Here is a 15273-nt window from a genome sequence, read left to right as displayed (position 1 = left end):
GGTCCATAGTCCATAGTAAGGCAGGCTTGCAGGACAATACAACCTGATGGATGAACAGCAATAAAAAAGAGCTAGTACAGAGATCCCACAGCAGCCGCACGGTTTTCTTGTAATGCACGGCCACCACCACAGGTGTATTATAAGAATATAATGCCTGGGCTAGAGCTTTGCTTTAGAAATAGATTAACCATTTCTATTAATTCTTTGAGATAATGCTGTCACTAACCTCATCATTAAATTGCTGGTAAAGGGAGATGGGGCTAGGGTGGTTGGGGCAAGTGCTGTGCATTTAATAATGAGGTGTGTGTTGTAATAAAGGCAAATTTAATGGGATTTAATGCAGCTGACAGCCAAGGCAGAGTAGCCTCATCAATGGTATCCTCACACCAGAAAACCTTCTAATAAGGGCTGAGTGTGGATGCTTGCGGTTTGAAGAGGCTTTTTACATTGGTCTTTAGCAGGGGTTGACCAGTGTCATGTAAACACAGATGTGTAAGTGGTCTGAGCGATGACCATAGCCTCCACATGCAGACCGACTTTGCAGGGAAAGGTTGCGCTGTATTATTCATCCCATCGCAAAGCGGCCTGTTGGTGCCAGTCTGGCACCGAAGATGTTGCTCCACTGCAGGAAATTGAGTGTATAATCCAAGACCGTTTCTGTATGACCTCCCTTCTGAAGCTGGCTGAAACGGACTACACAGTGGCAGATAACAGAAGCCTCCCAGCAGACGCCAGTGTGAAAGCCTTGTAGTTATGGTAAATCATGCCTTGTAATAATAGAAACTCAATGCCTGTATTTACAAAATCTGCTTTACAGGATCAATAATGTATTCTCAGGATTCCACTGTTTTGTGGGTGGCTGTTGCTTCAAACATAATTTACTTTATGATTGACTGGCTGTTTCTTTTATACCACAGCTTGCCAAGGAAACTGCAGCTGCACGCTATATAAGCTATATATACGTATATAAGCATCCCAACAAAGGAGTGACTTCTCGAGATGACGATGTATTTAGGCTAATCATTTTCAGTAAAATGCTTCTATGACACAGACACGGTTGCGTCTCTATTGTGAAAAGGACCTGTATTAATAAACCTCAAAACAAGGACATTCTCCAGTGACATTCGGTGTCAGAATGTTACACTGTATCCGGTAACTTGACTTTTAGGCCAAATATGAAATCAAAACTAGGCAGGCACTTGAAATTTACAAGGCCTTGAAGAGTTTTCTGTATTATTCTTCTAGGTTACTTGAGTATCATTCAACAATGGAATAAAAATTTAATTCAAGTTTATGGGGACAGTGGGTCATGCTTGTATAAATTTTTATACCTGTGCCAAACACGTTATACTTTTCATATAAATGTGTTTCTGGAACTCCAATAAACCCGAAAAGACCTCAATGGTTCATGGTTTTATAACACAATTAATTTATCACACTGTTAGAAAAATGTCACCCATTTGTTTTATTATTTGCCTACACTGTTCTGGCCATGCCGAATAGCATTGCTAATGGTGAATAAAGAAGCTGCTGATGTTTTAATAAAATTTGTCATTTGACTGTGAAGGGGTGGACTGTCACTCGGCGAGCAAGTGGTTTAGCTCGTTGCAGCTGAACTGACACATCTATTGCACTGTGTCCTATAGGGAACTGGTTGTGTTTCAGAAAGGGGGGATTCAGTTAGTTGCTCCATATCAAAACTTATTGAAAACATGAAAGAGAGAAATACAAAACATTTCAATATGCCAAAAAAATGAAAAGTGTACAGGGAGAAGATGCATTAAAATGACAACACATTATAATCCTGGTAAAAATAATGTAAAAAGTAACAATTACTGCTGACTGCTGGTCAATTTGTATTGATAACTTCATGTTAATTTAAATTGGTCAATATTTAAACAAAAAGGCCTGGTAATATTTTGATTTTGAAAAATGTGTTTTCTACTGCTGCGCCAATATTTTATAAAACATTCTTAAACGAGAGATACATGTGCAATTTGCATGGTCGCCAATAAAGAGAGCATCCCAGCTACAGCCCTGTAGCAGAATGTGTGTAACTATGATTTTTATGTGATGGTGTCATCGCTCATGGAGATTGACAGACTCACAGGGCCGGTGACTTTTTTCACCAAACAGGTAGTGCAACAGCAACCACAATGTGATCTTCCCAACACTGCATCAACAGCGTGGCCCCGTCCCTGCCCTGCAGCCAAAACAGCCCTTTGGGAGGGTGAGGGGGGGCAGGGCTCCAGCCCTCTCTTCGCTACACTGCCAGCAAAAATGTAAATTACTGCCAACTGTAAGTGAGGCTCTGTGATAGAGACAGCTGCCCACCGGATTCTTTTTATTTTTTTCCCCCTCTTTCTTCTTTGCAAAATTACCATAATTTAACACAGATTCTCTATCTGACATCTCCAACTTCAGTGGCAGAGTCTCCCAGCCCCTCCCATGTGAAAAAATAAAGACCTAGCTGGGCCGAATTCCTGAGTGAAACTCTTCTTACAAAAACAACGAATAAGCACCCAGAACCACAATAAGTATACTTTAAAATTTTTATTAATTTTTTTCAATAAAGGGACAAAATGGGTGTGTGAACAGGATAATGCAGACAACTGCCAAAAAACACAGACAGTGGTTTCTCCAATAGAACTTAACATAGACCAGAAACAAATACAACAAAAAGCCAGGTTGTTAATGACCTTTGGTCATCTTAAAAAAAATAATAATAATAAAAATAAAAAAGAAAATAAAAAGATCCATTTCTGTACTTCTGTTTTGAACAGAGCACATAAGTAATAATAAATAGTGACTCCCATAGTAAAAGATAAAGTTCAAGTTCAAGTTACAACAAACAGCTTTCATTACAGGAATAGAAAAGGCTGATAACAAAATATTCCGCATTGCCATTTACAAAAAAGTATCAACTCAAGCGGGCTTTTCCTTTATTTTTTTATTTTTAAATATGCTTTGCATATGAAATTCTTCCCAATCTAAATATAAAGCACCATTTAGTTTTTGGCAATGAAAAAAAAACCTGCAAAACATTTATTTTTATGTAATTTTTTTATTATTTTTTTATTTTATTTACTGCATATGAATTTTCTTTAAGATGCTGGAATGTAGTAGGGTGAGAGAAGTTGAGGGACAAAAAAGCACACTACAGAACAAACCAACATTAGCTTGCAGTACTGCATACATAATGGCAGCAGGAGAAAAAAAAAAGATATGTACAACCACCTGTTTTAGCTATTGTGGACATTCTGAAAGGACTCCTCAAAAGAGACCATTATATGGCCTTTCATCTATACAATGCCACACGTTTGTTTTTTTTATTTTTATTTTTTTGAAACATACAAATAATTTGCACTATATTATCCTGCCAAATTAAAAAAATATACTGTGGCAGCCTGTTTTTTTCCACTACCGAAAAAGGTACATTGATACCTTTTAAGAGAACAAGCAACAGTTAAAAATACAAGCCTCAATATAAATACTATAGTGCCTACACTAGGTGAACATTTAATTCAAATACCATTCTAGAAATACAGAAAAAAGTAGACCATAAATGTGTTTTAGCATAGGAATCAACATGAGTGTGCATTTTCCTATATTTAAGTTCTATATATATATTTATATATAATCTTAAACCTTTCCCCAATGCAAGTTTTATTCAACCTGAAGAGCTGTGTATAGCCAAGGCAAAAAAAAAAAAAAAAAAAAAAAAAAAAAAAAGTCCTCTATCACAGATTTCTTTTTCTTTTATATATATTGTGATCAAGTCTTGAATACCACCAAGACGAAGAAAAAAACCTTAAATACAGTTCCCCTAAAGATAATGAAGTGTTCTTTTAAAAAATTCTTTTAACATTTATATTTAAAAAAATTTGTACAAAAAAAGGTTTGCACTGTAAGTAGCGAGTCCGGTCATTCATTCGATAGAAGGGTAGTCTATTTCCATTCACAGCACTGCTACGTTGTGCCCAAGTAGCTAGGCTTACTAGGCGAGGAAATGGCTGGCAGAAGTATTTTTTTCTATGCTAAACAATGAGATCATATTCATGTCAGCATTATAGCAAGTTTTCCCTTAAGTGTATACCTGTAAACTGGGAAAATTGTACAGTGCACTTAATTGTCCTATATATGAGCAGTCTTATTTTATACTCAACCTCTGTACCTCTGATTAAAGAAAAAGATACAGACACCACGGGCAGAGTCTCAAGTGCTATCTTAACATCAATTGGGGCGGATGCTAACTTAATAATGGAAAAATTATCCTTTATATGTCAACACAAATAGCACACAGTGTATGAAAAATTTAACATCTTTTTCGTTTTTCTCTTTTAGGGAGCACAGGTGTACATACTGCAACTCTTGTGAATGAAATTCTTTTTAGGATTTCAATTTCTTGTATAGGCAATTCATAGTTAATCATCACTAAAATAATTCTCAAATGCTTCTTTATACAAAACAAATCCTAAACAACCCCCCCTCCCCCCGCGCGCACACACACAAACACAAACACACGTCTCCCCGTCTCTGCTCTCCCATTTCCCATCAGTTTCTGTTAAGCTTTGCTAAATTCTGATTAGAATTCAAATGCCCTTGTTTTAGGTGCCTTATTCAGTAATACTGCCCGGGCTGCACACTGGAGTTCCAAGCAGGTACATCATAGTTTTGTGCTACTTATAAAAACATTAAAACCTTTAAAACAAAATAAAAATAAAAATAAAAGAGCTTAAGATTGTGAATTAACCATTTGTAAATCGTAGTACCAGTGTGTATGGTACCAAAACAAAAATGTTTGAAAATCCACACAGTATAGCATGTAACATGCTAGTAAACAGAGTCATAATTAAAAGATATACATGTAATAGGTAGCTAAATGATGATTAACTAGAAATTTTATTCGATTATTTTCAATTTTCTTGTGTAGTCACAGTTGACCATAGCAGTCAGGTGCTTGATGCAAGAACCTTATTTAGGATCCAAAAGACCCACTTCCAGTATCTAGCTGAGACTCCAAGCTTATTACAAATAGGAAGATTAACCAATGCAGTTTCAATATATCCAAGGCACTCAGATTTTTGTTTTACCAAATGATAGTACAAATTCAAATTTTAATTACTTTTTTCTATTTTTATTTTATTTTTATTAAGAAATTCAAGGCTGTCACTGCTTTATATTTTGTAAATAACCCAATTGATATTTTTAACCCCATTTGGACAGATTATCTTTTAGAAAGATTAGTTTAAGTGCGATTCCCAGCCCGTCCAGAGAGGGTTAAGCAATAGACTGTTTTCCTCCATGTTACAACACAAAACTGTACATGATATGTATTACAGAATGTATGCAGCATGGCATTTTTTTTCTCTCTTAAATAAAAAATAACAAGGAAACAGCAACACATTTACTCAACAACTAACCAACCAGGGACAATTTTTTAAAAATTAGCCAAAACATACCATACATGCTGTCTAATTAAAAAAGAAAAAAAAAGAAAAAAAATACACAACATGTAAATTATTGCACAAGAGAAAGGCTCGAAGTTTGCGTAAATGCAATAGTATTGCCCCGATACAGATCATGCATTCAACGGTAAATTAAACAAGATGTGCTGGTGACAAGCACGTTTTCTTCGCTTCCACTGGACTACCAAAGGGAAATCTACAGGGAACGTTTACGGGCGGATGGGTAATCGATACTTTTCTATTCAGTTTTAATATCGTTATTCAAGACGCGATCACTGTGCCATTTTTTCATGTGTTTCTCCAGGGTACTGTACACACTAAAAGGCATCTGACAGATTTCACATTTGTAAACGTCCTTTCCCACTTGGCCATGTGTTTTCATGTGCCGGGTGAGTTTGCTACTCTGAGCACAGGCGTAATTGCAGAGCTCACATTTATACGGCCTTTCCCCCGTGTGGCTCCTCCGGTGAACTGTTAGGTTACTGCAGTTTTTGAAGACTTTACCACAGTACTCGCAAGTGTCACTACGTCGGCCTTCCTTGGAGCTGGGCCGGCCAGGGCCCCCAATGTGAGGGGTGCTCCCTCCGCTCCCTGTGCCACTGCGGCCCGAAACCCCTCCGTCCATCTCCCCCGGGGGGGTGGAGAAGCGTAAACTGCCATTCTCCGAAGAGTGCTCGGAAGAAGAGGCAAAAGGCGATTGTCTGGAATCTCCGAAGTTCAGAAAAGGGTCTTTGAGCTGCCGGGAAGCAGCGTAGCCAGCCAGCCACTGGGAATATACATTCTCAGTGTTGGGGATGGTGGTGGTGGGAAGGTCAAAATCCTTCTCCATTTTGATGCGTTTTGAGAAAGGGCTTAGGGAGCTGGGACTACCCAGTAGCAGCTTCTTGGACAGGCCCACTGAGGCCGATTCACCTGGAGAAGACCCTCTCCCATTAATGGCGGATCCAGAGCCATCATCTACTCGATCTGACTCCCCGGCCACAGAGTCCTCATCGCACATGTCCCTCTGGGCCTCTGTTTCCGAGGTCAGCGCTCCCCGCTTGTGTTGATGGAAGGCCTCGCTGTAGTGCTGCATGCTTGCTGCCAGACCCATGCCCTGCATGACGTCTGGGAGCGAACGAGGAATCCCATCCTCGCCGCCGCCGTGCCGCCCACTGTTGTTCTCGTGGTGCCGGGCGGCCTCAAGGTTGAGACTGAAGTGGTAGTCGTTCCTGCCCACCTCATTCTCCATCTCCTCCTCTTCCTCCTCCTCCTCCTCCTCCTCCTCCTCTTCTTCTTCCTCCTCCTCCTCATCCCCATTCTCAGGGATCATGCACCCATGGTCATTCTCACTCTTAAACTTAGCCACCACCGATTTCAGGGCATTGCTGGCACTGCCTACTAACTCACTGGTCCCCGGTTCTGGGGAACTGGCTGTGGAAAGACCATCATCAGACTTGACAGTCATGGGTGAGGACTTGTGCATGTGAGTCTTCATGTGGCGCTTTAGCTTGCTGGCCTGCGTACAGGCATGGTCGCAAAGGTGGCACTTGTATGGTTTCTCTCCTGTGTGGCTCCGCCGGTGGACAATTAAGTTACTCTGGAACTTGAAAGTCTTTCCACAAAACTCACATGACTTGGACTTCAGGGGCGTCTGCTGCTGCTGTTGCTGCTGCTGGTTGGGGGTTGACTGGGAACCAGAAGGAGACTGCATTGTCGGGAGAGGAGGGGTGGCCAAGAAGGGGGGTTTGGCCCCTGGCTGGAATGGTTGCAGCAGCCTTTGCATGGGGCTGGGCCGGTTTGGGGACAGGGGTGGCGTAGAGCCAGATGTATTCCCGGCCAGCTCCCGCAACCTCCGTGAGAAATCCATCACAGGCGGGTCCATCGCCATGGGGTTGAGCCGCAGCACCCTATCAAAGGCACTCGGGTGATGCGTGGCTAGGGCCATGTCCTCTGGGCTCAGGTGTTCCATGCGATGGGGGTCCAGGTGGTGCCGCGGCGGGGGGCTGAAGAGCGGCGGAGTGGGCGGGAAGCGACCCTCCCGCAAGCTGGGCGCTTCCCGGGAAGAGACGGAGCCAGGTATCCGCAGCAGGTTGAAGGGGCTGTTGTCGGCCAGGTGGATCCCATGGAGTGGTGGCTGGGAGGCGCACTCCGCTCCCAGCCCTGAAGGGATGCCGACGCGAGGGGTGAGGGGACTGCCATGATCACTCTCCAGGTAAATCCTGAACCCGTGGGTGTTCTGTGCGTGCTGGAGGAGGAACCATGCACTGGTGAATGGCTGTTTACAGGTTGTGCAAGTATAACTGCTGGGCTCATCTTTACCTGTGAAAAAGAAGAAAAACCACGATAAGAGCTCCAGACCCAACTGCTTTTGATTTTCTGCTTTAAATGAGTTTTGTTTCCTCTCTCCCCTGTTATAAAACCCTTCCCCATACTTTATAGTGGGACAAAAAGTTGCTTATGTGACTCTTAATGTAGATTGGTAGAGAAGTTGCTAAAACAGTGGGGCAACTCAATGGCAGCGACTTTCTGCTGCAAGTTGATGGAGAATGCCAAGTGTACCCATCCCTGAGAAGGGAGAAGAATGGATTGCATGCATTTTAGTCCCTTTCACGCAACTTAATTATCTGGAATGGTTTAAGGCTAAGAGTAAAGCCTCAGAATTGGGTTTAATCATTCATAAAGCCATCCGTGCTACAGACCTCTTTCTTTAGCATGAGTTGCATCTGCACACCAGTATGCCGTTTACTAAAGGTCCCACCTAGCTGTAAATGAAACACTTATTAAAAAAATGTTCCCTCAAACACTAGCTAAAAGCCCCCAAAAAACTGACCACTTAAGAGGAAGACATAACTGGCATTATATCAGAGAGCTTAGACAATTTTGTCAGTGCTGTTATTTTCAGTCTGTACGGGGAATTCAAATAGACAGCGGAGAGCCTCAGTAGGGGATGTTCTCAGGCATGCTCACTGTGAGCAGTTTTAGGCTTACAATAAAAGCAAACAATGAGGTCTTTGAACAGAATGCAGTCTTTCATTATAGTACAAAAAAAGCCATATGTAGAGTGTGTTTGTCAAAAGCTCCCGCAGGTGTTAAATCTCAAGGGAATTTTTGTATATATATATATATATATATATATATATATATAACAATTATATATATAGTACATGTATACTTACAGATAGATAGAGCCCTACACAAAAGATTTAAAATAAAAACTTAAAAAACAATTGCCAAAACATGGTCCCCTACAGTGAATTAATAAATAAATATTCCCAATATTTCAGATATAGACCAAAACCAGGATAGAAATATAATTACAAGGGGTCTTGTGTTTCTTGTTTTGTTTTGGTGGTGGGTTTTTGTTTTTTTACTACAAACTTATGTGCCCAATTGAATATGCTACCTAATGGATGAATAATTGATCCTTTGTCTTATAGGAGTGATGTTTTCACCACCCATTACCCTACACTACTATAGTGGGATATGACCTGTTATTTTGTGCCATGGCTTTCAGCAAATTAGTGCCTTTACAGTAGAAAGTGTTTTTAATAATTCAGCACGGCTCAACATTTCTGTTTATTAAATCAATTATGCCTTTGTTAAAAATACAAAAAAAACATGCTAAGCTCCAGCAAAAGAATACAGTGCCGTTCAGCAGAATAAACAATACCCTCAACTGTAAAGGCAAAGAAACATTTAAAATAATAATTGACTTTCAATGGCACTTCCAGGTTGACCTGTAATTTGTTTCACAATGCATTGGTAATCTCATTAAATGTACCCAGCACTTCCACGGACACATTTACAAGATTAGATAATAAACCCAAACAGAAATTAAGCTTTTAAACATTAAACAAACGAGCAGGAATAAAACGGTTCTGAAGGAATCTGCCTTCATGATATTTCCTCCCTTTAATAAGAATATTTCTAACTTGAAATGTCACTCCCCCCCAACCCCCCATCCTTCCCCTTATTCCGCAGGTCTGAATGAAGAGAGATAAGCTTATTCTCTTCAGGATTAGCACAACCTCATATTTGTTACGCAGCACACTGGAAGATACAACGTCCATTTACAAAAGAAGCCATTCAACAGATATGTCTTGGGTTAAATTTGGTGCTCTGAAGCTATGAAGAAAAGGAACCTCTCTCGGGTCATTCTATGGCTCAAGAAACCCCAAATAAATGCATTTAAAAAACGTAAATTGTACATTTTACCAATATTGCCCATTCCTGGATATAGTGAAAAACAAAACAATGGGAACACATTATGTAAACTTAGAACCATATTTTAAACGGAACAAAAGGCCTCCTCACACCATAGCAAAAATGGAAGAACGGGATATAATCTGTTGTCTGCTTTTGTAAACTTGACATAATTGTCGTAACCTATTTATTACAATACAGCAGACCGAATGGAAAATGTCTTTTGTCACTGCAAAGAAACAAATCACAAACTTATTTCATACTGGTTTGAGACCCCCCCCCCACACACACACACACTGTATTTCATGTCCCTTGCAAAACACCAGTGCAAAAGTAATTTATTCCACAGCTTTTCAGTGATCTTCCACTGTTTCAATAAAATTGATGCATTTAATTTGATGATTCTGCTGTATAACCATACACAAAACTGTGAAAATATTACCTCCTAGGTATTAAAATAATCCTTTAAAGGCATATAGTAAATTGCACAACAAAGGTTTATTAATTTTGCAAAAGCATGTGTGCACATGGTACATACAGCATCTTTTTCTGCATAATGGCTTTAGTTCAAATAAAGCAGATGTTTTATCTTGCTCTTTGAATGTCCATCTGCACAGGGAACAAGTCAGATACTTATTTTTAATTAAACGTAAACATCAGAAAACAATTATTTTTAATATATACATCTTTATGAAATTAAAATAAAATAAAAAGCATATTCCACCCTGTATCTTTCTATAAAACTCCATATTAGGTAATGCTTTGGGCAGTTAAGTGATATTTCAAAAACATTTTTCCAGAGGAATATATACTGTATACCTTGTCACCGTGTCACCTTTGAAACACAGACAAACAAATGTTATGTGACGTAGATTTCATTATGTACCTTATGAATTAAAGAAATCCTTAAAATGATATGAAATCTGTCAAATAATTGATCAATAATACAAAAAATACAAATTCAAATTATCTGACTCACATTATTTATGCCATTTATGTTCTTAAATAAAGCAGCATTTAAAATCAGAAACAGCATTTTGTCCACAGGTACATAGAGAAGGTTCATTTGAAATATGCAGACCTGCTGATTTACTGGATACAGAGCTTCAAAAAGACAGCCAGTTCAGTCACAAAAGCATCGAAATGGATATTTATCACTGGGTAATGAATGTTAGCCTGAACCCTACAAATTAGAGCGTGTAAGGGGAAAATGCATCTGATGTATTACATTTTATAGTGATTGCAATTTACTTAAGCTATGAAAACAAGCGGTCAAATGGTCATAAAAAAACACAGAACAAAACAGAGTGCTATCATATAGCCTATACAAAACAAAAATCCTAGAGCCAAGTCAGAAGACTTAATTTGATGTATGCAATAGTTTTGAAAACTGCCAAGAAATGCAATTTCTTCCCATCTCTTTTATGCATCCTACATGAAGGCGAGAGAAAAAAGAGAAAAGAGGTGTGAGCGAGTGAATTTGCTCATTGGCATAGCATTTCCTTTTATCTCTACTTTTTACTTGAGGGGTTCTGTCTGAAGTCTTCAATAGCCACCTAACCATGTAATAAGACGACCCTTTATGATGATCTATATAATGGAGGGGTGCCAGAACACTCGAATGCTCATATAATCCTGTTAATACAAACAAATGGGCGAGCTACTGGCAGTCTACACATGGCAGCAGAGCTCCCTTTTGGACCAGACTTTCTTTCTCTTTGTTTTTGGTGGCCTGTGATTACTTTTTCACATGGAATATGTGCATTTCATTAATATAGACCCCCTTCAAATCTCTGTCTGGGTATGAAAAAATATAATAATAAACGTACAGGCAGGCACTGCTGAAGTCATGATGAATGATTTTGTTTGGTGAGAAAGAAAGAAAAAAAAAATCAAATTTATGCATACAGTCCAAGATTTATGAACTATTTATTGCAAAAGTAGTATTCAGAATTAAGAATTATCATCACAGGCATGTGACTTTCAGCTTTCTAAACTACTGATTTCTGATTTGTTTTTTGTTTTTTTAAATATTTAAAAGCTGCAAAATGTTATCTTTGGTTTCCTTTTTAAACAATATCAGCAAACTTGCTCTCTTAGTTGTGAAGATGTGAGCAAGCCGAAACAAACATTACCCATTCATACAATCCTAACAACATCACACAATCAAAAGACAGCACTTAGATAAGATGTATTCCTGCACTTAAATAATATGTCGCTCAAATACAGAGAAGGGATAGCGAAATAGCTAATTCGAGTAAAGTAATGTCACGTTCTCGTTTTAAACCCATGTCATTCTGCATCTGTCATGACAATTTAGTAAAAGACCAACAGCTGAAAAATGTGTGCAGAATCAAAGCAGGAAAAAACTTCTTGGGAGAAAAAAAATGCAAAAGGCCATTTTTGGTTGGTAAATTATGGATCATTACAATCTGCAAAAATTACAGTTAATTGTTGCCACCTGCACTGGGTTTAACCTACTATATAGGTTTTTTCTGTTAGTATGCAAGAGGTATTTTGCATTTGCAGTGTAAGGAAATGTCTCTCTGTATAACAATTATTAAGACTGTTTTTTGTTTTTCTTTAAATATAATAAGCCGCAGAATTAATGCATCAATCATATTTCAAATGATTTTAGGTTTTGCATAGAAATGTTAATTGCTGAATATGTTATGCTTTCCAAGCATATTGTATTATATTTAATAAGCATGTGCCCTAACAGGTTTAATCGTGTAACATACACCATGTCTCCAGTTTGAACAAATTCCTAGAAAAACAACATATTTGGGTGGTGTGCTGCCTGTGTCAGTAAAGCACATTTTGGGGGATGAAAGCAGGACAGTTATCTGTTCAAGTATCTTAAGGTATTTCTTAGAGGTATGAGAGAGGCATAATGGATAAGGAAACACACTGATATGGGTATGTCATTTGTAGGCATGTGTGTGTATGAAGAGAGAGTATTTCATTGCACTCCTAGAACATGCATCTATAAATGTGATTGTATATTTCACTAAGATACCAAAAAAAAAGGTGGTTGCTGGTGTGTCAAATAACCTTTTTCTTCCCCAAAAGATACGTCTCCTCTTTCCGAATAAGAATGGCTTTTAAGCATACTACAGAGAGAAGGTGCCATTTTTATTGGCCACTGAAGAACACTGCTTTGAAGGACAGGTTACTACAACACTACATTTAACAAGACCGAGTTCATTTGATTATACAGTGCAGGGCTTTCTGGAATATGTAATCATCTTTTTCGGATGACATTTTAAATATCCAACTAGACAAATAATTGCAGCAATAATTGATAGCCTAGTCAAGCTGAAGGATTATTGATTGGCACAGTACTCACTGAAACAAATGTTCATCTTTCACACACAGCACTGGAAATACTTAAATCTAGCTTTTGCTGACAAACTGTTACAATCTGATTTAATGACAAGACATGGAAAGACAGAGAAAAGCAGACACTCCAATAGCCCGATTCGATGCTGTGCATATTTTAGGTAGAAGAAGGAAAAAAAACCTGAAGAACTCAATTTGCACTACTGCAGCAAAGCCACTTTCCTTTTTAAACTTAGAAAATGTTAAGTTTTTCCCTAGAATGGTCATTATTGTTTCCTATAAAAAATACACCATAAAAGCAGCATGATGGATGCTGAAATACCTACAAACACATAGATTCTCTACTGTTTAATATTCATGCAAGAAGAAAAAAAGCCCTTCCATGCTGATTTATTCTCATAGCGACTGCTACATTCAGGAGTTTGTTAGATGTAATGATTATCTGCGGCTTGACACTTTAAGCATTTAAGGGAACTCGTGAAACAGCTTCACTCTAATTTACAGATCCTCAGTTAATTAGAAAGCCCTCCAATTTTCTGCAAATGTGGGTCACTATCGACAGCACAAGCATTTGATGCTTCCTGTGACAGTTGTTGGACCCATCTTCTAGAGCTGGCGGAGGTGCCCAGAATTGTAGGCTGACATGGAATTCACTCAGAGGTGCCAGTTTCAGCAGGAAGTTAAAGCAATGTTGCAGCACTTAATAGTTCTCTTTCCTCACATAAAATGCTGATGACATCCGCAGTAACACCCTTCTAGCAACATTTAAAAATGAAGTGTCTTAAAATAGTTTCATAATAAACTAAATAAAATGACTGTTTCACAAGTAAAAAGTTAAATTAAGCCATGATTGGCTTCTTTTATGAGCAAAATTCAGTCCGTGCTGAAATTTGATACGGGTTGGAAGGAAGTGTGCCCCGTACTTCCCGTGGTTTTACATTTTCTCATGGGAGCAGTTTGGATTTAAAGATAACTTTTCGCTGTTAAAAAGGTGCTAAGTCGTTAAAACACTTGCAAATTTGAACCATCGAAAACAAAAATATGGCAGCAGATGCAAAACGCTCAATTCCAAAAAGTTAGAGAGAAAAAAAGAGAGAAAAAAAGCTTGAGATGTTAGTAAGTTTTACTGCTTAGGTCTATAATCCTATTAATGTGGAATTTTATTTTTTATTTTTTTCTTGGAAGGGAGGTCGCGTTATCATGAAAACAAAATCAATATCTATTGCAAACAAACACTGTGGCATGATTTAAATAGGATCTCAGAACAATAAACTGTCTGTGTCATGCAGATTGTTTTGTCCTGCTGTACAGTAATGTAGCATGGAATCCACATAACTTAATTGTCCCATATAAATCATAAAAAAAAAGTATATTCCAAGCTGAAGAATGCCAAGACTTACAAACAACGCAAGTCTTTCAGTGAGAAGGTACCCAAACAGTTCTTGAAGTTTTTCACTGTCCCTACTGTCTCTGAAAGAAGAGCTGGATTCTTTTGTTTCGTCCTTGACAATCCCGTTAAGATTCACCAGCTTTTAGAGATAATAGTAATTGAGGTAATGGAACAATGCTGTAACAGGATTACCGAATATAGGGGAAGAAAGGACATTGTCATATAATATAATTTTGGAATTTTATCAGTAGCTTATGTTTTCAGTGGCAATGAATTTCTCTGGGATTTTTTTCTCTTCCAATATCACTTTGAAATTAAATGAAGGCCTTTAATTTATCTGTATTTATTTATTTATTTATTTATTTATTAACAAGACGTTACCAAATTTCAAACATAAAATACACAAAAAATGGCCTTGTGTTAATTGACCGGACACTGTTAAAATAAGATTTACCCACACAGAGACTACCAGCCATTAACCTTCTCTGTGGTTTTAAAAACTGCAGCAAGCTCTCAATCAGTATTCCACGCTGTAATATCACAGCTGCCCCTGTCCTCGGCTGAAACAGTTTCTTCATTGTCCCGTCCCAGACTCTTTGTTGTGTGCCGAGTGACTGACCACAAACAAAGGCTTGTTTGACCAACACTTGTTCTGAAACAAAGCCCGACGGAGGAAGTGCCGTAAAGGAGACTGAATTGATGTTCTGACAACTTCAAATCCAAACAGAGAAGCGTTCTCCTCAGAAACGCACATTAACGTCTAAACAATGGTGTCTAATCTCCCCATTAACTGCATACTTCACGCGCCAAGAAAAATTATTCACTTGAAAGAGATATTCTGATAACTGGGATGGGTGCTCCTGGGCTAAGCGATGCCAGTAATTAACC

General features: G+C 38.6%; 1 protein-coding gene across 3 annotated transcripts in view; it reads right to left on the bottom strand.

Moving 5' to 3' along the window:
* Positions 1-2538: 2538 nt before the first annotated feature.
* The window catches only part of bcl11aa (BCL11 transcription factor A a), a 54051-nt gene continuing 41316 nt past the window's right edge, over positions 2539-15273 (bottom strand). For all 3 annotated transcript variants that reach the window (XM_066697106.1, XM_066697108.1, XM_066697107.1), the window contains exon 3: positions 2539-7769. In XM_066697106.1, the coding sequence (XP_066553203.1) occupies positions 5707-7769 (2063 nt within the window). In that variant the 3' untranslated portion in view covers positions 2539-5706. The remainder of the gene's footprint in view (positions 7770-15273) is intronic.

The sequence above is a fragment of the Amia ocellicauda genome, chromosome 23 (genome assembly GCF_036373705.1).
Source record: "Amia ocellicauda isolate fAmiCal2 chromosome 23, fAmiCal2.hap1, whole genome shotgun sequence".
Classification (NCBI taxonomy): domain Eukaryota; kingdom Metazoa; phylum Chordata; class Actinopteri; order Amiiformes; family Amiidae; genus Amia; species Amia ocellicauda.
This window is presented reverse-complemented; position numbering and strand designations above follow the sequence as displayed.